This window comes from Thermobia domestica, chromosome 11 (assembly GCF_964235325.1).
Source record: "Thermobia domestica chromosome 11, izTheDome1.hap1.1, whole genome shotgun sequence".
NCBI classification, from domain to species: Eukaryota; Metazoa; Arthropoda; class Insecta; order Zygentoma; family Lepismatidae; genus Thermobia; species Thermobia domestica.
Genome location: NC_137464.1, coordinates 11,601,212 through 11,622,995, shown reverse-complemented (window position 1 = coordinate 11,622,995; position 21,784 = coordinate 11,601,212). Strand labels below are relative to the sequence as shown.

The window sequence follows — 21,784 nt, the reverse complement described above, 5'->3', positions numbered from 1 at the left end:
TGACATTGTAGTGCACTAGTTAAGTGTTTGTGTGAATAACAGTGGAGAAGTCCTATTACAGTAAGGACTGTATTAAATGAGTTGATTATGCTAAAAGCCATAAGAGGATTGTGCACAGAAAGAATTCTAGACAAAAATTTTATCTTGCGGTAAAATATATGGATTTGCACAGCATGTCTGTCCAAACGTACGGCTCGGTTGGAATGAGCCATTGGTTCGGTTCGGCTCAAGCCTTCTCGATTAGGGTGAGCCATCGGCTCGGCTCGGCCCAACTAAGCCGAGGACTCGGTTGGGTGAGCTGTTGATTCTGCTCTCTTCTCGGTTCGGATCGGTTGTAACAGCTGTGAGCCGAGCCGCTCGAGTCGTTGACAATACTACTTGCAAGTAAAGGTTGTGGAATATGCTCCTGTTCAAACAAGTAGGCCTATCTTGGTCAAAAGATAAGAAAGAAAAAAGAAAAAGTTTCGCAGTTTGTATTTACACGTTTTATACAAACAGACAATTCGTTAGCACAAATTCAGTACTTCGTAATGTATTAGCAGTTATATTTTGTTAGTAGGTGAACATGATAGAACTCCACCAAAACAAATTGCACTACTTAAAACTTGTTTTTCTTTTTTAATTTAAAAAAAACAACATAGTTTACGTATTTATATATATATATTAAATATAGGTAGTAATATTGTATAAAAATAGGTAGTAATTTTGTATCGTAAAAGAACGTTTCTTTATTATTTCGTCCCTTTCTGGGACCTTCATGTAGAACACTGTTCCTGCTGCTGTATATTTTCTTGATTATATCCCAAGTGGGAGGAATTTTTGAACTGCCAAAAATTAATACCCTGAAGGAAAGCCTTTTTTTTTGTGTGTGTGTGTGTGTGTGTAGTTTGTAGAATTTCACGCATCTTAACTTGTCCGCTAGATATGAAGAAAATGTGTCTAACTGCGCCTAATGAATGGCTTTTATTTATTTATTTCAGGGGATCATTTTCGAATCGTGAAAATGAAGAATTATTTTCGTTAGACACAGGTAATGACAAAAATGAGAAAGAAAAAAATGAGGAACAAACACAAATATCTCTGAAGAAGAAGAAGAGGAAGGAACTAAAACCGTTGAGATGTTTTGCAATACTCGATGAACGATCGGCTGTACCAGATCCAATACCTAAAAGGTACGTAAATACATTGAATTTATTTATTTATTTATTTTAGGTGATTTCGGATCGCAAGTATTATGTTGTAGATATTCTTTTCAAACTTTAAGTGTAGTTAATGTCACAACGCAAAGCATGTATTTTTTTCCGGAGAAAATGTACTGATAATTACCCTGGACAGCAATCAGAAATAAGAAGAAGTAATAATAATAATAATAATAATAATAATAATAATAATAATAATAATAATAATAATAATAGCAGTAGTAGTAGTAGTAAAAAAGCGTTTAGTACTCTCTTCGACACCTGATTATTTATTTATCTAGTTAGTTAGTACTAGGCAGGTAGGTAGATAGATTAAATGCACGTTCTTAGTATAGGAAGAGTACGTTTATGAACAGTATTTGTATACTTCGCTAACAATACCCATCTAGAATGATCTAGACTTAAACGTCGTTGGCGGTGATTGGTTCATCTCATAGATTGGAGTTATTTTTACATGTCACCCTCTTCCCACCCCATTCCATACTGATGAGACTAAACTTGGACTTAAACGGCATCGAGAGTGTCACTTCATCTCAGTAGCCTCGTAAACTAGATTGGACACCAATATCGGCTGTTTTCGTTTATTTTTACGTGTCATCCCCCTCACGCCTTCTCTTCCTCTTGCCGAAAGTGTGCCAAACCCTAAGGTAGACCAGGATTCACTCATATACCAAAAATGTTCAAAATCGGTGCAACGGTCTAGGAGAAGGTGCATTATTTATTTATTTATTTATTTTTTTAAATCAAACGGAACATATACTGTTGACAGTATTGTACCCGTCGAATTCGTGACATGATAGAACAGACGTTTCAAAACCTCAAGGTAGTATTTCCCCGTTAGTGTCATGTGTCTATTGGAAACAAATTATTTATGGAGTCGAAGAACCTGATGAGCATCGTCTTGATGTGGGACATTTGCGTATAAACTCTCTTGGGTTTTGAGGACCCTTGGTCCAAAAAAAGCCACACAAAAATGTTCAGCAGCTGAAAAGTTAATTTTTCATACCGATATTTCAATATAGATATAATCTTCAATATGTTTTTAAAAAAATGTACGAAATAAACTCTTGTACTATCAGAAAAAAAAAACATAGCAACTGAATAGTTAATTTTCACACTGATATTTCGAATATGGCGCTTTAATTCGTCTTCGGGGTATTTATGAAGAAATATCGTAACCTTGAAATCCAGTGGATATCGCAGAAATAGGAATACAAAGTAGAAACTGGATCCAGTTGGCTAAGGACAGAAGTCAGTGGAGAGCTTTTGTGAACTTATAATTGTAACTCAGAGTTTCTCAAGACATAGGGTTAGTTAGTTAGTTATCGTAAGACTTCTTTTTAGATTCTAAATCTAAATCTTAATGAAACAAAGTTTTTTAAATGACAAAATAATGGGTTTTAGGACACTTATTACAATACTCCGAAGATGAGCTGCAGCGCCCTCGAAATATGAGGATGAAAATTGACTATTCAGTAGTTGAATACTAGATTTTTTTCTGATAGTGCATTTGTTTACTTCATAAAATGTCTTTTAAAAAAACATAATTATGTCTATATTTTAAAAAAGCATCATATAGACTATATATGGATTACAGTAGTAAACAAATTTAGGCAGAAAAATATTTGTGTTATATTATAAAATAATAAGCACGAGAGAGAACTTCATAGATATTGGTCTCCCACGACATAGAAAATGTAAATTTTACTGTTTGCTTGTTGTAGCATAATGTGTTTAAATGTTGTGTACGAAAATTCTTCATTCGTGTTTATAATATGCTGTGAACTAAGTGTAGTTTTAATCCATAGGAACCGAGTGAGAACTCCTGAAGAGAGAAAGCACCCCCTGGTCAAGAGAATAGAGGCGGAGGCTCGTGAAGCAGGGAAACTGAAAGCAAAGGAAATTCAGGCTCAGAAGCAGCGTTTTGCCGATACTCTTCGTAGAGAGGAAGAGAAACGTAAGAAAAAGGAGTTCGTAATTGACTGTGATGCTTGGGACGAAAAAGGTAAGCGATAAATATCTGTCTGTAGGTATTAGTGACGAAAAGTTTGGTTCATGTTCGGAAGTCGGTTTCTTTTAATCCATTTTCAACCTAGGATTAGTTTCCCTCGATCGAATATTTGGGTTCCGCTGAGTTGAATAATTCCGAGTTTTCACAGGGTTCTCCAATATGATCCCTTTGTGAAAGGTAGTCATACTGCTTTTATCTGTGGAAAAGTTTTTGAAAGAGGGTTGAAAAGGGAGTAGGTAATGGAAAACGAAAAACGCATTAGGAATGACTGTTAAGGTGCGTCCTGCTTCCGATTATCAGAGCCCACTAGTTGTGCTGTCTGCTTAACATAAAGAATGCGTAATAGAGGCAAAAATTTGCTAGTTATATGAAAGAAGACTGGCTTGTCGGATGAGTAGAGCGTTTCTGTTTCAAGTGTACCCTCGGAAAATATGTGAAACACACTTCGGCCACACCCCCGCCACCCTCTTGCAGAGGAAACCATCTCTTTGCTTAAGGAAAAAGAACTGAATGGCCTTAGCTGTGTTGCCAATTTGTCATTCAGTCGTTTGGTCTTGACAAGTGAAGATCATAGGCTGCTTAGAATAACTAACAAGAAAGTGTAAAGCGAAGCCGGTCAATGTGGCAACTCTGTCTACATTCAACTATTAAAAAAAAAAAAAAAAAAACTCGGCCAAAGCAACTTGTCCCTCCTCTTTCGGTGGAGGTACGAGAAAACACATATCGCCAGCAGGGGCACACTTCAAATAGAAATACTCTAGCTTTATCTTCTTGATAGTGCTCAGGGCCGTATTTACGCATGGACCATGGCTCGGAGCAGCGGGAAACATTTAGGACCATTTATTTTCCCATACCCCAGTTCTGAAAGTTCAATAAATTTATTGTGCACTCGTATATTTTTACATTTATTTCACTTGGATTATTCACTCCACCACCCCAAGTTTTCTACTTCAGTTTTTAATGATATTGAGGATGTGGCAATTTTTAATGGCCTGGGATGAGAGAAATATTAACTATGGCCCTGATAGTGCCGCATTAAATGTCAGAAAGAAAGCAGCCGATATCTATGCAATAAATGAAAATAAAGAAAGACATGGCGAATATCATTACTTAGTTGAGGAACTGGATATAGATAAGAATTTTTTTTTCAATATACCAGAATGAGTTTCAGTTACATCCTTTGAACAGTAGAACATGGTTTAACACATTTTTCAAACAACTCTCCGTATCATAATAATAGTTGGCCTGAAGCAGAAGGGAAATTAAAGGGTGATATAAAATGTCTCTGCTGTTTTTTAGTACATTTTTGAACAAAAAATTTCTTTATTGAAAATCAGTTTTAATCAATTACATACTGACCATTATTATCTATGACCTTTTGCAATTTTTCGGGTAGCTTCATAATTCCATCAATGTGGAACTGTGGTGTATCGTCGAAAAGCTTGGCCAAGTGATTTTCAGCCTTTCCAATGCCACCAAACTTAACATAACCGTGTTTGCCGACAATCCGAGTTATGTTCCATCATGGCAATGCGCGGCCACACACATCTTTGATGACTTGGAACAAATTGACGGAACTTGGTTGGGAAGCTTTGATGCATCCACCGTATAGCCCGGACCGTGCACCGCCTGACTACCATTTGTTTCGGTCTCTGCAAAACTATCTTGATGGTAAAAAAAATTGCCGACCGAAGCGTCGCTGACAGTCACTTGGCCGAGTTTTTTAACGATAAACCACAGAAATTCTACACCGATGGAATTTTGAAGCTACCCGAAGTAAGGCAAAAGGTCATAGATAATAATGATCAATATGTACTTGATTAAAATTGATTTTCAATAAAGAAATTTTTTGTTCAAAAATGTATCAAAAAACAGCGGAGAGTTTTTATATGACCCTTTATAATAACAAAGAGTGATAATACAGAAAATTGTAACTGTACAATATATATATATAAACTTATGTGTTCTGACTTGCTACCTTTGAATTTGGTGATTGTTTATTGGACGACAATAGACATATCTGGTTCTGATTAATTCTCACTTTAAGTTTATATAAGTGAATTTCAAGAACATTGAAACTCATTTTTAATCATTACCATGAGACTGTTTATAGAAGGAATTGATGACAAAATTTGAGAAGGATCGAAGTTCACAGAAATAGAGGGAAGGATGTGTGTAGCGTTTAGACACGTCGAGAAACGTATAATTCAGCCAAAGTCAAGCAATTTTTAATTATTCAGAGTAGAAAAAAAAATCTTAAAGACGTTTTCTGCCACAAATTAATGAGTTGAGTTGATTTTGAGTTTAACGTCCCGTTCAGCAGCGAGGCTATATGAGACGTGAACCTACTGATTAACGTGGAATCCGAACCACATGAGCTCCCGCCGGGAATCCAACCCGGGTCTCCCACACCAAAGGCGCGTACGCTAACCGCGTAGCCACGGAGGAGCTCTGCCACAAATTATTGTTACAAGATTGATATGTAACAAAACCTAGTATATAACATCATTTGCTTTTATAATATGCTTCAGACACAAGTCTTAAGGTGAAACTTTGAAGATATTATGTGCTGTATATTATTCTTACAAGATTGATGCATAATAAAATCCAATATGTAATATTCTTGATTTTTATACTATGGTTACGATGCAAATCTCTGAAGGTGAAACTTGAGAGACATTGTCTGCTACAAATTTTGTTACAAGGTTGAAGCTTAATAAAATCAAATATTTAACATCGCATCGTTTGCTACTTTAAATATGGTTTTAATACAATAAGTCTGAAGGGAAACCTTAAAAGATATTTTGTGACACAGGGGACGCTCGGTCGAGGAAGTGTAAGAGCTTTTTGAAGTAGCCATCCTAAATGAGGTTTTCCTGGGTTTTCCGCATTTACACCAGGCAGATGCCGGGATGGTATCTAACATTAGGTCTCAGGCCGCTTCGTTTCTTCCCTTTCTTCGGATAGTGTGATTGTCGAGGGACGTCATCTCTCATACGCGAAGGACTAATATGGCCATAGATGCCGAAAGCTCAGAAATCTAATTCCTAATCCTAATTTTGTGATACAAATTTTTGTTACAAGATTGGTATGTAATAAAATTCAGTAGGTAACATCGTTTGCTTTTAAAATATGGTTAGAACACAAGTCTCAAGGTAAAACTTTAAAAACATTGTCTCCTGCAAACTTTTATTACAAGATTGGCTCATAAATAAATTCAATATGTAACATGTTAGCTTGTATATCGGACAAGAGTAAAATTTAGTGAAATACTCCATTTAAAGGTATTCACGTAATTCATGTTGCTTCTCCTTTCTCATTTTACATATAAACATTGTTTCTTGTGACATAAATTACGGAAGATAAACAGTCGAAATATCATTTTAATCTGTTTTAGAGGGTAATCAGCCAGTGAAGCAGCTGCAGAACGAATGGATCAGCGATGAAATAAAATTGCATACGTTACATAATATAGGAAAGAAATCAAGAAAGAAGCCAGCAACGCTTTTGAAGAAACCATCTGTTCTACCTGCTGTGGACGTTCCCCATCCAGGTATTTCTTTTCTTGCTTTCAAAAATACAATAACTAACTTTAACTTTACTCACCTTCGATAGTGGAAAAGAGCCTACAAAATGAACACGGCATTTCGGTAGGAGGTATAGATTGATTAGGTGTATACGGTTTGCAGATGATATGGCGCTTGTTGCGGAATCTGAAGAGAAAATCAATAACATGTTAGAAAGACAAAAGCCATGGTGATTGGAACGAAGAGGTTGGTGTCAAATATAGAAGTAGGAGGGGAGAAAATAGAACAGGTGACTAGTTTTCGATACATGGGTAGTATAGTTAGTGGTGAAATGAAATGTGAACTTGAAATAAAAGCAAGGATAGGAATGGGAAAAGAAGTCTTAAGAAGGAAGAAAATATTATTTGTGGGACCTTGAAGAAAGAGTTGATAAAAAGACTCATAAAATGCTTCGTGTAGAATATTGTACTGTGTGGAACAGAAACATGGACATTACGCAAAAATAATGAAAAAACGACTGGAAGCTTTCGAAATGTGGGTGTGGAGAAGAATAGAAAGAATTAGCTGGGTTGAAAGGAAAACAAATGAGAGGGTCTTAGAAATGGTGGGGAAGAAAAGAACAGTTTTAGATATTAAGAAAAGGAAGAGAAACTGTTTGGAACATTGGATAAGAAGGAACTTTGTCATGAGGGACGTGCTAGAGGGTATGGTAGCAGGAAAGAGAGGGGGAGGGGGCGAAGGAGACTACAATTAATGAACGACATAAAAACAGAAAAGTCGTATGTAAAGACGAAGAGGTTAGCGTAAGACCATGGAGCATGGAAGCTTCTCAGTTGCGGCAGATGACCTGCTAATAATGGCAGAATACCTATGATGATGATGATTACTTACCTTCATGTTCCTTATAACAAGCAAACAATTGTAGATAACTGACGTTTAAGAAACCTGGTGTTCATACAATAATACGTATTGTAAGTATGAGCAATAGAAATGTGAGTATTGGGCTTCAAGAATATTTGAGAGAATCCAGGACATGGAAGTATTTGGGTAGAGATCGGGAAGATACGACAAAATTATATTCTTAAACTTCATTTCATTCAAAAATACATTTTTATACATGTCGAACGAAAGGTGTTTAAGATTAATAGAAAAAAATCAGCTTACATCTCCCATGAAATTGATTTTATAGTTTGTGCATTCAAAATCTCAGAGTATATATTTCTGGGTTATTAGGGTGTTAATGAGTTTGATAAGCTTTTGTAATAATATGAAAAGGAATACATTCCGCTGTGTAGCGTCATATCTGTAAGAAATGTGTGCGACAAGGCATTTCTGTACGAATCAGTTTTCCTTGTGATAATTCTGTTTACCATATCGTAACTACTTAACCTTTATACCTCGGAGAAAGAGGTAGGTTGATTTTTTAAAGTTTTGTATTAGGTAGTTGATTTGCAGCTCAACCGAGGATGTATGAGACGTGAACCTAAAGCTTAACGGTGCTTCCGAACCCATACGAGACACACGAGATCCCTCTATGAATCGAGTTCGATCTCTTCTTCCTGGGCACGTATACCAACTACATAACGACGAGAGGGGTCTCTATTGAATATATATATATATATATATATATATATATATATATATGCCTCGGTACATCCTTAACAAATAATGAAGATATGTCAGATATTTTTTTTTTCTCTTGAAGGTACATCTTATAACCCATCATTTGAAGACCACCAGGCGCTCGTGCAAGAAGCAGCTGCTCGCGAATTAGAGAAAATAAAAGAAGAAGAACATCTCGATCGTGTAACCACCAAGATGTTCACGAAAATGAGTTCCAAAGAGAAACAGGTAACAACATTCATCTAGGTTAAATTATATATATACAAATTATTTATAGCAGTACAATTATAAATAAACCGAACATTTACGCTAGTTTTTATTGTACACACAATTTACCGTTTAAAGAATCATTACAGAATCTTCAAAGTAGGGCAGTGACGCATATCTGCCATAGTTCATATACCATTTGTCAAAACCACTGGAGACCAAACATCTTTAATCCCTCCTTCAGAGTACATATCGCATGCCTTCACTTCGTCAGCTTAAACGATCTGTGTCATTTGGTTAACTGTTTCATCTTCGGAAAGGTAATAATTAGAGGGGCCAGATGAGGGAGATATGGAGGTACCGGAATAATAAGAATGCTGTACTCCGTGAAGTGTTTCGCCTCGAGCAACTATTGTGTGAGAGCATTGTCCTCCGAGGTACTAATGACAGACGAAGGATAGCAACATACGCATGCCGATTGTGAATTTAAAATGGGACTAATTCTTTCGGTATCGAAGAAAACTTCCAGAATAACTTTCTCTTTGATTTGTCTGAACGAAATCTTTTTGGCCGAGGTGAGGAGCGTGATTTCCATTCGACGACTGTCATTTTTGTAGTGAATCGTACAGGATAAAATTCACTTATTTCTTGTTTTCGGCAACCTATAGCTCCGAAACTATCCACTATTGAGCACAGGTCCATATGAACTTTTTTAATTTTTTATTTTGATGTGAGAAATGTTCCCAAAATATTGTGGTGACACATTTTTGTAACACCCTGTATTTCAGTATCAGTTCATCTAAATAGGTGGCGTAATTCTCATACAGAATCAGTATTTAAGTTTACACATTAGTTGTTTTTTTTTTTTTCTCACGAATACTACACATAAGGCTTTACACCATTTTGTTTAGCTCAATAAGATATATCTATTGTTCGTATATCTCTTATCTTCGGACTAATTTATTTTCGTTAAACGATGATGACATTGTGTAAAATTAGGGCAATATCGTATAATAGGTGTTGGTTTTCCTTTTTATCGTCGAGGCTGTATGAGACGGGGACCTACAGCTTAACGTACGATCTAATCCATGTGAGCTCCTTTAGGGAATCAAACCTGGGTTTTCCACAACAAAGACAGTAATCCTAACCACTTAGCTACGAGGAAACTTTTTTAAGTACCGTATTGTTTTAAGTTTAAATATTCTATAAACAACGAAAATTAATCTTTTTTTTTCTCATTGGAAACTAGTAGTACGAAGTAGGAGAAAATTAAGACAGAGCCTGCGTAAAGATTCAATCTTCACATTTTCGTAGTAGGACTGAGAAAATATTCCAGCGAAATTTGCCCGTTGTTGGAATCGAATTCGGAGCTTCTGCTCACGAAGCAAGAGTATCAGTCAAGGATAACAACTGAGGAAACTAAAATAACGTATGAGTACAAGTATTCACTTGGACTAACCGTGGTATGCATCAATCATTTACTAATTGCGGAAATTTAATGGGAACGGAACTCCATCTTCCTCAGCGGCGTTTGCTTAAAGTAACTAGAGCAAACTTATCACTTCCGATGGTAAGTGGAAGTTTTGTTATTAATAGCGAAGTGTTTCTAGATATATATACACGTCAGATTACGTCAGATTATTACATATTGCAAATCAACATGTAAACGAAAACTTAAAATACCACGTTTATTATTCAGTGTTGCAAACTAAGGATGTTATCACAAACACAAAAAGTTTGGAAGCCTCTAACGGATATACGGCATAACGGAGATGCACATCGAAAGTACCTTAGCGTTGGATACCATGGTGACGGTATGACTTGTTTCGAATGAATAGGAATCAAGTTACCAGTGCTTGAAAATTTGAGTTTTTTTGGAATGTTTTATTTCGGAAAAAATACTTAGATAAGTATCATATCTAGTTACCTGTGTGGTTTGTAACGCATGTGTAAATTATTTTGCCGTTTACAGCACTTCGATATCTCAAACCGTTCCGTAGATATGATGATCATTGCTGAAGTTCGCAACAATGCTTAAATCGTGTAATTGTGACAATTTATAATAACAGCTACTGAAAACTATTGCTGATATGCTATAAAAGAGAAGGAAAACAACAATCATTTTAATATTTTCCACAAATACGTCATTTTCAACATTTCCTTAGTTTGCAATACTGAATAATAAATGTGGTATTTTAAATTTTCGCTTGACATGTTGATTTCAAATATGTAATAATCAGACGAAGTGCCATTTAAAAAAAATTTGAACTTTGTTAGGTTGGCTACACTGCTCATCCGATGATACAGAATACCTAGGACGTTGTCCCCTCTTCCTATTGTTTCTTGGTGCAAAATTTCGCTTCTCTGCCTTTTACGATTTCTGAGATATTTACTACTATTATTATAAATGGATCACCCTGTATATTGTTACTATAGGGAATATTTTATATTGATATTTCTATACTACAGCGATGAATGCCATGAAGCTGGTGGGTTTGCTGTAGATGTTTTAAGAGAGCGTCGCAGAGGAAGACGAGTTCATTGAAAACTTTAGTAATTACTAAATGACAAACATATACCGAGATTAATCCAAGTGAATATAAGGCAAAGGTTGTTAAAGTATGTACAAGAAATAAGTAACACCTTAAGTAGCATTATCATATCACTGTATTTTAACGAAATGAAATACTCTGCTTATAAATAAATAAAAGTAATTAGTCTCTGTAGCAATTTGTAAACGTACTCCTTTACTTATTGCGTCTAATATTTACGAGGGGCGTCCAGTAAGTTATCTACCTAAACAGGAAGGAATGCAGATAGGCTCACCTAGTCATCAGTGTTTTTCGATGTAGTCCCCATGGAGGCCTTTATAATAATCAATGATGGATGCAATAGGCGGGCGTCCAATAAGTTATCTACCCAGACAGGAAGGAATGCAGATAGGCTCACCTGGTCATCACTGTTTTTCGATGTAGTCCCCATGGAGGCCTTTATAATAATCAATGATGGATGCAATAGGCGGGCGTCCAATAAGTTATCTACCCAGACAGGAAGGAATGCAGATAGGCTCACCTGGTCATCACTGTTTTTCGATGTAGTCTCCATGGAGGCCTTTATAATAATAATCAATGATGGATACAATAGGCGGACGTCCAATAAGTTATCTACCCAGACAGGAAGGAATGCAGATAGGCTCATCTGGTCACCACTGTTTTTCGATGTAGTCTCCATGGAAGACTTTATAATAATAATCAATGATGGATACAATAGGCGGACGTCCAATAAGTTATCTACCCAGACAGGAAGGAATGCAGATAGGCTCATCTGGTCACTACTGTTTTTCGATGTAGTCCCCATGGAAGACTTTATAATAATAATCAATGATGGGGGGTGCAATAGGCGGACGTCCAATAAGTTATCTACCCAGACAGGAAGGAATGCAGATAGGCTCATCTGGTCACCACTGTTTTTCGATGTAGTCCCCATGGAAGACTTTATAATAATAATCAATGATGGGGGGTGCAATAGAGGGGTGTCCAATAAGTTATCTACCCAGACAGGAAGGAATGCAGATAGGCTCACCTGGTTATCACTGTTTTTCGATGTAGTCTCCATGGAGGCCTTTATAATAATAATCAATGATGGATACAATAGGCGGACGTCCAATAAGTTATCTACCCAGACAGGAAGGAATGCAGATAGGCTCATCTGGTCACCACTGTTTTTCGATGTAGTCCCCATGGAAGACTTTATAATAATAATCAATGATGGGGGGTGCAATAGAGGGGTGTCCAGTAAGTTATCTACCTAGACAAGAAGGAATGCAGATAGGCTCACCTAGTCATCAGTGTTTTTCGATGTAGTCGCCATGGAAGACTTTATAATAATAATCAATGATGGATACAATAGGCGGACGTCCAATAAGTTATCTACCCAGACAGGAAGGAATGCAGATAGGCTCATCTGGTCACTACTGTTTTTCGATGTAGTCCCCATGGAAGACTTTATAATAATAATCAATGATGGGGGGTGCAATAGGCGGACGTCCAATAAGTTATCTACCCAGACAGGAAGGAATGCAGATAGGCTCATCTGGTCACCACTGTTTTTCGATGTAGTCCCCATGGAAGACTTTATAATAATAATCAATGATGGGAGGTGCAATAGAGGGGTGTCCAGTAAGTTATCTACCTAGACAAGAAGGAATGCAGATAGGCTCACCTAGTCATCAGTGTTTTTCGATGTAGTCCCCATGGAAGACTTTATAATAATAATCAATGATGGATACAATAGGCGGACGTCCAATAAGTTATCTACCCAGACAGGAAGGAATGCAGATAGGCTCATCTGGTCACCACTGTTTTTCGATGTAGTCCCCATGGAAGACTTTATAATAATAATCAATGATGGGAGGTGCAATAGAGGGGTGTCCAGTAAGTTATCTACCTAGACAAGAAGGAATGCAGATAGGCTCACCTAGTCATCAGTGTTTTTCGATGTAGTCGCCATGGAAGACTTTATAATAATAATCAATGATGGATACAATAGGCGGACGTCCAATAAGTTATCTACCCAGACAGGAAGGAATGCAGATAGGCTCATCTGGTCACTACTGTTTTTCGATGTAGTCCCCATGGAAGACTTTATAATAATAATCAATGATGGGGGGTGCAATAGGCGGACGTCCAATAAGTTATCTACCCAGACAGGAAGGAATGCAGATAGGCTCATCTGGTCACCACTGTTTTTCGATGTAGTCCCCATGGAAGACTTTATAATAATAATCAATGATGGGGGGTGCAATAGAGGGGTGTCCAATAAGTTATCTACCCAGACAGGAAGGAATGCAGATAGGCTCACCTGGTTATCACTGTTTTTCGATGTAGTCTCCATGGAGGCCTTTATAATAATAATCAATGATGGATACAATAGGCGGACGTCCAATAAGTTATCTACCCAGACAGGAAGGAATGCAGATAGGCTCATCTGGTCACCACTGTTTTTCGATGTAGTCCCCATGGAAGACTTTATAATAATAATCAATGATGGGAGGTGCAATAGAGGGGTGTCCAGTAAGTTATCTACCTAGACAAGAAGGAATGCAGATAGGCTCACCTAGTCATCAGTGTTTTTCGATGTAGTCGCCATGGAAGACTTTATAATAATAATCAATGATGGATACAATAGGCGGACGTCCAATAAGTTATCTACCCAGACAGGAAGGAATGCAGATAGGCTCATCTGGTCACCACTGTTTTTCGATGTAGTCCCCATGGAAGACTTTATAATAATAATCAATGATGGGAGGTGCAATAGAGGGGTGTCCAGTAAGTTATCTACCTAACAAGAAGGAATGCAGATAGGCTCACCTAGTCATCAGTGTTTTTCGATGTAGTCGCCATGGAAGACTTTATAATAATAATCAATGATGGATACAATAGGCGGACGTCCAATAAGTTATCTACCCAGACAGGAAGGAATGCAGATAGGCTCATCTGGTCACCACTGTTTTTCGATGTAGTCCCCATGGAAGACTTTATAATAATAATCAATGATGGGGGGTGCAATAGAGGGGCGTCCAATAAGTTATCTACCCAGACAGGAAGGAATGCAGATAGGCTCACCTGGTTATCACTGTTTTTCGATGTAGTCTCCATGGAGGCCTTTATAATAATAATCAATGATGGATACAATAGGCGGACGTCCAATAAGTTATCTACCCAGACAGGAAGGAATGCAGATAGGCTCATCTGGTCACCACTGTTTTTCGATGTAGTCCCCATGGAAGACTTTATAATAATCAATGATGGGGGGTGCAATAGAGGGGTGTCCAGTAAGTTATCTACCTAGACAAGAAGGAATGCAGATAGGCTCACCTAGTCATCAGTGTTTTTCGATGTAGTCGCCATGGAGGCCTTTATAATAATCAATGATGGATGCAATAGGCGGGCGTCCAATAAGTTATCTACCCAGACAGGAAGGAATGCAGATAGGCTCACCTGGTTATCACTGTTTTTCGATGTAGTCTCCATGGAGGCCTTTTTAATAATAATCAATGATGGATACAATAGGCGGACGTCCAATAAGTTATCTACCCAGACAGGAAGGAATGCAGATAGGCTCATCTGGTCATCACTGTTTTTTGATGTATTCCCAATGGAGATCTATGCACTGTCATCACCTTATGGGCAGCGAAGAAATCTCAGAGAAAAAATAGTCTTTGTCATGGCCTGCAAACTATGGGAAACAGCTTGTTGGACCTTGTTGTCCAACGAAAAATGTTTCCACTGCTTGGACTCCTGCTTGCTCGTAGGATCTCAATAGTGAATCCAGGTTTCATCCTCTGTCATCAGCTGCAACTTTTGCAATTCCATATCTCGTGCAATTCCATGGTCACATAAACATTCGCTACGCGGTGTAACACAAACACTCACGGGCACTGCGTTGCTCTGACTGACCTCAAATTGCGCAGCGGGGTTCCTCACAATGGCCTTGGCGTACGTGTTAAGGCGTCACTATACTCTGCTCCTCCCTTCCTCTCTAGGTAGGGGTCATTCCACGTCTACTCAACACAATTTCTGACTTGACATCTCAGATTCTAAAGATATTTGGTACAGTTGGTGGCTCCATAGACCTATGAAAAAATATCAAATTTTAGGTCTCTTACTCCATAGGTTCTTAACCCTTAAGTACTCGCGCGGGGTGTTCACGGACCCCCAACCAGGTATCTTTTGTGTTGCTAGCCAGAAGTCCTAATGAAAAAATATTTAAAAAATGTCTCAAAACGAGTTCAAAAAATTTGATTGCAGCATATACTTTTAAAAACATGTCTAGAGTTACGCTATATTGTATGAATTATTAAAAAAAATATTACAATAAAAATATAAAACAAATATCAATTTGGGGGTCTACTGGACCCTCGCGCGAGTACTAGTGTCACAAAAAGGCCGCGAGTACATACGGGTTAAGTTATTTAATTTTGAAATTTGAAAATTTCGAGAAAATTGGACGCGTTTCGAAATCTTTAATGAAGAGCAGAGTAGCAACCAGTTAAGATACATTCCTGGGAATGGTATCGTTTAAAAGCTCTTTTAATGGGCTTTCATATGAGATGCTTCTTGGTAGGGATAATTTTTTAAAAAAAATTTTTTTTGACATTTTCAAAATTAATTTTTTCAAAAAGTGACAATTTTAAAATTTTGAAAAAAAAATCTCAAAATCTCAAAATAAGTTCATAATGTCTCCTTACATCACCCAAAGTTTTGTTCTGGGATCTCCATAGGATCAGGAGTTACAGTGCATAACACTCACACATATTCAGGAAAAAAATGCATTTGCATCTTCTTAAGACTGATAGAAGTTTCTTTTTGCATAATTTCCAGTGGTAGATCTTACCACTGGAAATCTGGACAAGTTTGTGCATATCCACACCTGACCATGAACTGCTTCTTCCACACCCAATACGGAGCTGTAAATAATGTTGCCAGTTTAGTCACTTTGTGGCTAGATCTGACCATTTTGAGAAACTTGGCCAGACTATTCAAACAAAAGTTCACACTCGAAGTGTGTTTATCCAACACTACCAACACATTCATTTTCCTATCCTACAGCACCTGATATACTGTGGGTTCCCACTGTAGATGCGATATGCACAGTCAATCCAGTCACAGCAACTGGTCGAATATACACTTTAACAGAAAAGGAAGTGAAAAAAATGTGGGGACATTCCAGCAGTTCAAGGCTTGTCACTAGAGACGCTAAGTGATGCAAATGCATTTTTTTTTTTTTCCAGAATATGTGTGTGAGTGTTATGCACTGTAACTCCTGATCCCATGGAGATCCCAGAACAAAACTTTGGGTGATGTAAGGAAACATTATGAACTTACTTTGAGATTTTTTTCAAAATTTTAAAGTTGTCACTTTTTGAAAAAAATAATTTTGAAAATTCCTAAAACAAATTTTGATTTTTTCAAAATGACCCATATCAAGTAGCATCTCATATAAAAGCCCATTAAAAGAGCTTTCAAATGATACCACTCCCAGGTCGGTATCTTAATTGGTTGCTGTTCTTCATTTCATTAAATATTTCAAAACGCGTCCAATTTTCTCGAAATTTTCAAATTTCAAAATTAAAGAACTTAAGAACCAATGGAGTAAGAGACCTAAAATTTGATATTTTTTCATAGGTTTATGAGGCCAAAAACTACCAAAATTTATCGAAACCCAAACAGATCAGTCTGGATGACTGTTGAGCTGACGTGGAATGACTCGTAGATAACGTATTGGATGCCCCTCGTAATGTACTATTTTTCTTTTCCTGATATCCTTAAATACTTATTGTTTATAGCGTTAACTACTTTGAAATTTTATTTATTTGATTATATTGATTTTAGGAAAACTGGGTGAAAGAGATGTCTGATGGAATACTTCCAGTGAAAGATGAGGAAGTAAGTGAAGAAGAAGAAGAGGAGAATTCTTTGCAGACGAGAAATCCTCCTGTGACAAGAGATAAAAAGAAAACGAAGAAAACAAGGAGAAAAGTTAGAGAAGAAAAACTCAAAAGACAAGAAATCCTTCAGGCGAAAAGAGAGAAGAGAAAGGCTGCTGATATCTACAAGTAAGCTGTTTTTAGACATATAATGCGTTTGCCAAGTTATTCGCAAGCTATACTTATATAAACAGATTCAGATCAACTTCAGGCCCAGGAATTCTTACAATCATTTTCCTTATAGATAACTACATGGTGTTTCACATAAAACCGGTACGCTCATGCACGAGATTCAAGTAACACTTTAACAGCAACTATGAATAGATAATAGTAACGTTAAACAATTACTTGTTTATAAGAGATGCTGGAAGTAGTGGCCATGGGCATCCAGTCATTGCTGACCTCGTTTGACGATGATACCAGCAACACGCTGTAATTCTGCAGGCGTGGTGGTGTTAATTTCTCTAGTAATGTTCCGTTTAAGATCGTGTATTGTGTGAGGATTGTCAGCATACACTTTGCTTTTCAGTGTGCCCCGTAAATAAAAATCACAAGATGTGAAGTCGGGGGATCTTGGGGGCCAAACCCTCTGCTGGCAAGTCTGTCTTTAGGGAACATATTGCTGATGTGGGCCATACTTTGCTCCATTTTATTGCTCACAACAACTGATGCACGAACAGACTACTGCACTCAATTTTCCGATACAATGCAGTGTAGCCAACTTTCCAGACAGTTTGTCACCCCACAATCAATTTAACTAGAAATGATTAACCGGTACGTGAGGCGTACCGGTTTTATGTGGAACACTGTATAATTCCTGGAAACACCTCAGACTTTCTAGATTTCAGCTCTCTTCTGGAGCCTTGGTTACAGAAGTTAAAAAAATGAAAAAAGAATAATAAAAATATCAGGAAAGAAAACGGATTGAACTCACCATGGTCCAACAGTGTCTACAGCAGATGAGTAACCAGCAGCTTGGACAAGGTGCTTTTCGCACTGTTCAACCCTAGTGAATCAATTCCGTTTTTTTTTTTCCTGATGTTTTTATTACAGTATCAGCAAGTTAAAAAAAAAGCAAGTTAATAAGTAAAAAACGTGACAACTTACTGCTTCCAAATGCACTTCAGTTGCACTAAACCGTTTCAGAAATTTTTATATCTTTCGTCAGTAGTTCTGAGAAACTCACATGAAAGTTTTTTAATTTCTGAGAATTTCATGTACTTTTTACGTGGGCCCAGTTGAAAAGTGATGAGGTTTTTATACTTTTCTTAATGTAAATCACTTGTACTCGAACAACTCTCCTTTTGAACCATATACTGCTGCAAACACTTCTTTTGCAGATGATATATATACTATTGTTATTAAGTTTGCTGCCTTTTGGCAGGTCCGTGGACTAACTCACTCTACGGCCTATGGAACCCGGAGGTTCAATGCCGCGTTCAAAAAAGCTCTCCATTAACTTCTATCCTGAGCCAACACGATCCATTCCTATTTCTGCAAGTTCCATCTTAATATTGTCCTTAAGACTTTAAAATTGTTCCTATTTTCTTCCATCCTGGCTACATGATCTGCCCACGTGAGCCTCCTAGACTTGGTGACCCTAACAATATTTGATAAACCGTATAAATTATGTAGTTCCTCGTTATGAAGTATCCGCCATTCCCCATTCGCGTTTCTCTTGGGTCCGAATATTCGTCTCAGGATCTTCAGTCTGCGTTCTTCCCTCAGAGTAAGTGACCATGTTTCGCAACCATACATAACAACAGGCATGATTATCATTTTATATATTTAAAGCTTGAAATTCCTCGACAGAATTTACTACGACAAGAGATTTTGAAAAGAATAATAACACGAATTTCCTGCTTTTATTCAACATTTAATTTCTTCGTGAATATATTTTCGTCTTTAATATTGATCCTAGATATTTGAAAGTATCCACTTTATCAAAAGTATTATTTGATATTTTAACGCATCCGTAATTTGCCATTTTACGATCCCGACTAACTTCCGTGTATTTAATTTTCTCTGCATTTACTTGTAAACCCATATCCCTGCAAGCGTTTAATAAGACCTCTGCATTTCTTTCTATGGTTCTCCAATCATTCCCTATTAAATTGACATCATCAGCATATGCCATAACCTGGTAAATACCGTTCAACTCTAGGCCCTGATTGCTATCTTTGATTTTCTTTATAGCGTATTCTAGAACAAAGTTGAATAATAATGTCTTGGGACTGTTTTTTAAATTTTAGAATTAGGCCTGGAAATGTTTCTTCCACATTTTTCGATTTTAATCTTCCTCTTTTAACTCCCAATAGTTTCTTCTATTTTTCAAATCATCGATTAGTTGTGTTCTTCTTCTTCCTATTCCTCGCTTTCCTTCCATCTTTCCATCCCGGAAAACACGATGTCCACCAGAAACTCACATGACTTGGGGTCGAACTAGAGACTCCTAGTGGCTCAGTGGTAGAGCGTTCACTTCCGGTGCTTGGGGTCCCTAGTTCGATCCCAGCTCGACTTTGTAGTGGTCAAACACCGTGCTCGTGGGTTTTCTCGGGGTTTTCCCGTTTCCTCCCACTTTCTTCACTCCACCATTTCATTCATTTCTCATCATCACCGTCTCCTTTAGCCTAACAAGCATAATCGTGGGACGTAAAACTCAAGAAAATCATTTTTTTTTTAGAGACTCCTAGCACCGGAAGTAAGCGCTTAACTACTGAATCACCATGCCTCCCATATGAAACTAGTGGTGCCAACGAGACGAGAAATAAGGTTGTCTCGTCAATTTTGTAAAAGTCTCATCTCGTGTAAAGGGTCTTTCCTAATAAGATAGTGAAATCGGCCCTTGATCCAAACTGGGTCGCTATTGACCCAAAAGGTTACCCTTGACCTAAAACTACCTCAAAAAAAATTTTGATCCCCACCTCCTCCCCTTACCGAATTATCGTATCATACATGTTCAAAATTGAATATTTTTTTTTAAATTTTGGTGGGGGTGATGGAAAAATGTTGAAAGTTTCACAGATTGTAGATACTATTTAGATGTAAATGTGCAATTTTTTTCAAAACCATCGATGCGTATTTTCTTTATTTTTTTGCGTGTTGAAAATTTCAAAAAAATTGTAGGAAAAAATTTGGGGGGACACGTCGCTGATTTTTTGGTTAAAAATTTGTTAGACCCTTACGTACAACCTTAGGTATATTTTTTTCGGGGCCTGAAAGTGATGGCAACATTGTCAAAACTAAATAAAACTGAAAACAAACGTGTTTTTTTTTTTCTTGCACAGTTTTTCCACCATTTTATTGCCCTGAAGGTGAGGGCCCCTTCAAACAATCCTTTGCCAAAGTTGACAATTTTCCTTTCTTTTGCGTCCCTTCTGCTTCTGTTGTTCTTCGGCTGCTTCGATTGGGTGCATTTCGGAATAGAAACACCAAATATATCTCCGTAACAGTGCTTCCACTTCAACGACTCTTGCACAACAAAGTTACACTCAGATCGCGGTAGAGAGCGCCACTGTATGCGGCCAGTGAAGCAAGCACTGATAGATACGTTCAGGCGATGCGAGGTTTTTGAGCCCGAAAAAAACACGTTTGTTTTCAGTTTTATTTATTTTTGACAATGTTGCCATCACTTTCAGGCCCCGAAAAAAAAATATGTTGTACAATACGAAGCAAAAAACCTGCAACATAAAAGTTTAAGTTCATTGTGAAACTACGCCTAACAACATAGGCAACCAACCTAACGTCTTTGTGGCACTGATCACGCCAGGATAACCTTCGGCTTCGTCCCCCTGCACACTTCGTTTGGAGCAAGAAATGCACTGACCACGTGACTACAAACCACAAATTTCTCACAAGATGGAGTAATAGATTGAGGTTCTTCTCATTTCTCTTCTCATTTTACATCCTCAGTTTTAAAGAGAGAGAAAGAGAAAGAGGTCAACGTGATAAAAACTAAATAAAGAGGAATATGCGAAATATAAAGGAAAAGAAAACGTGCGCATATATTGACAAATGACACATGCACTTCAAAGGAGACCCCCACAAATTTTGTTATGAACCATATGTAATAACTGTGAGAATCAGCAAACGAAAAATACATAATTACACACAGTAAGTGTTATATAACACATATTTATTTAAACAAATAAAAATGCTCGCAGAAAGCTGAAAATGTCTTTAAAATCTCAACCATAACTGAAAGAAGAGATTACTTCTCTATTGTTTTTCTTCGTAGCATCCATCTACATGGAGAAATGAGAAAGAGAGAACATCTTAAGAGATTCGCATGTATACAACATCGGAAACTGCTAAATGGAAAAAATTACAGTCTTTGGATGGGATTCGAACGCAGAACCATAGCATTAGAAATCCCACACTCTACCGATGTAGCTAGTCTGACACTAATTTCGTTTTCCTCCATCATTACCTATGAAAGATGGAATGGAAACTGCAGGAAACTACGTCTAACATGTCCATGACAGACCGCCTATAACCTATGTCTAATTGGTACTTAAAAAAGCTAGCTATACACGTGCATAGAAAAGTAAAAGCAAATGAGTAGTTAGTACAGATCACTTTGTCTGTCTCACTTTATCTCTGACTATAGAAATCGAGGAAGAAGAAAAAAGTATAGAGGTGAGAACACAGGAAGAACAAGCAAAAATAAAAGTTGCAGGAAACTGAATATCAAGGAGAGAGAGAGAGAGAGAGAGAGAGACATAGAGAC

General features: G+C 37.3%; 1 protein-coding gene across 1 annotated transcript in view; it reads left to right on the top strand.

The window, feature by feature from the left end:
* The window catches only part of LOC145663883 (ribosome biogenesis factor Nop53), a 39,959-nt gene that overhangs the window by 5,686 nt on the left and 12,489 nt on the right, over nucleotides 1–21,784 (top strand). The window contains exons 2-6 of the mRNA XM_081730031.1: nucleotides 981–1,172; nucleotides 3,008–3,204; nucleotides 6,608–6,763; nucleotides 8,443–8,588; nucleotides 16,961–17,184. Coding sequence (XP_081586157.1) covers nucleotides 981–1,172; nucleotides 3,008–3,204; nucleotides 6,608–6,763; nucleotides 8,443–8,588; nucleotides 16,961–17,184 — 915 coding nt within the window. The remainder of the gene's footprint in view (nucleotides 1–980; nucleotides 1,173–3,007; nucleotides 3,205–6,607; nucleotides 6,764–8,442; nucleotides 8,589–16,960; nucleotides 17,185–21,784) is intronic.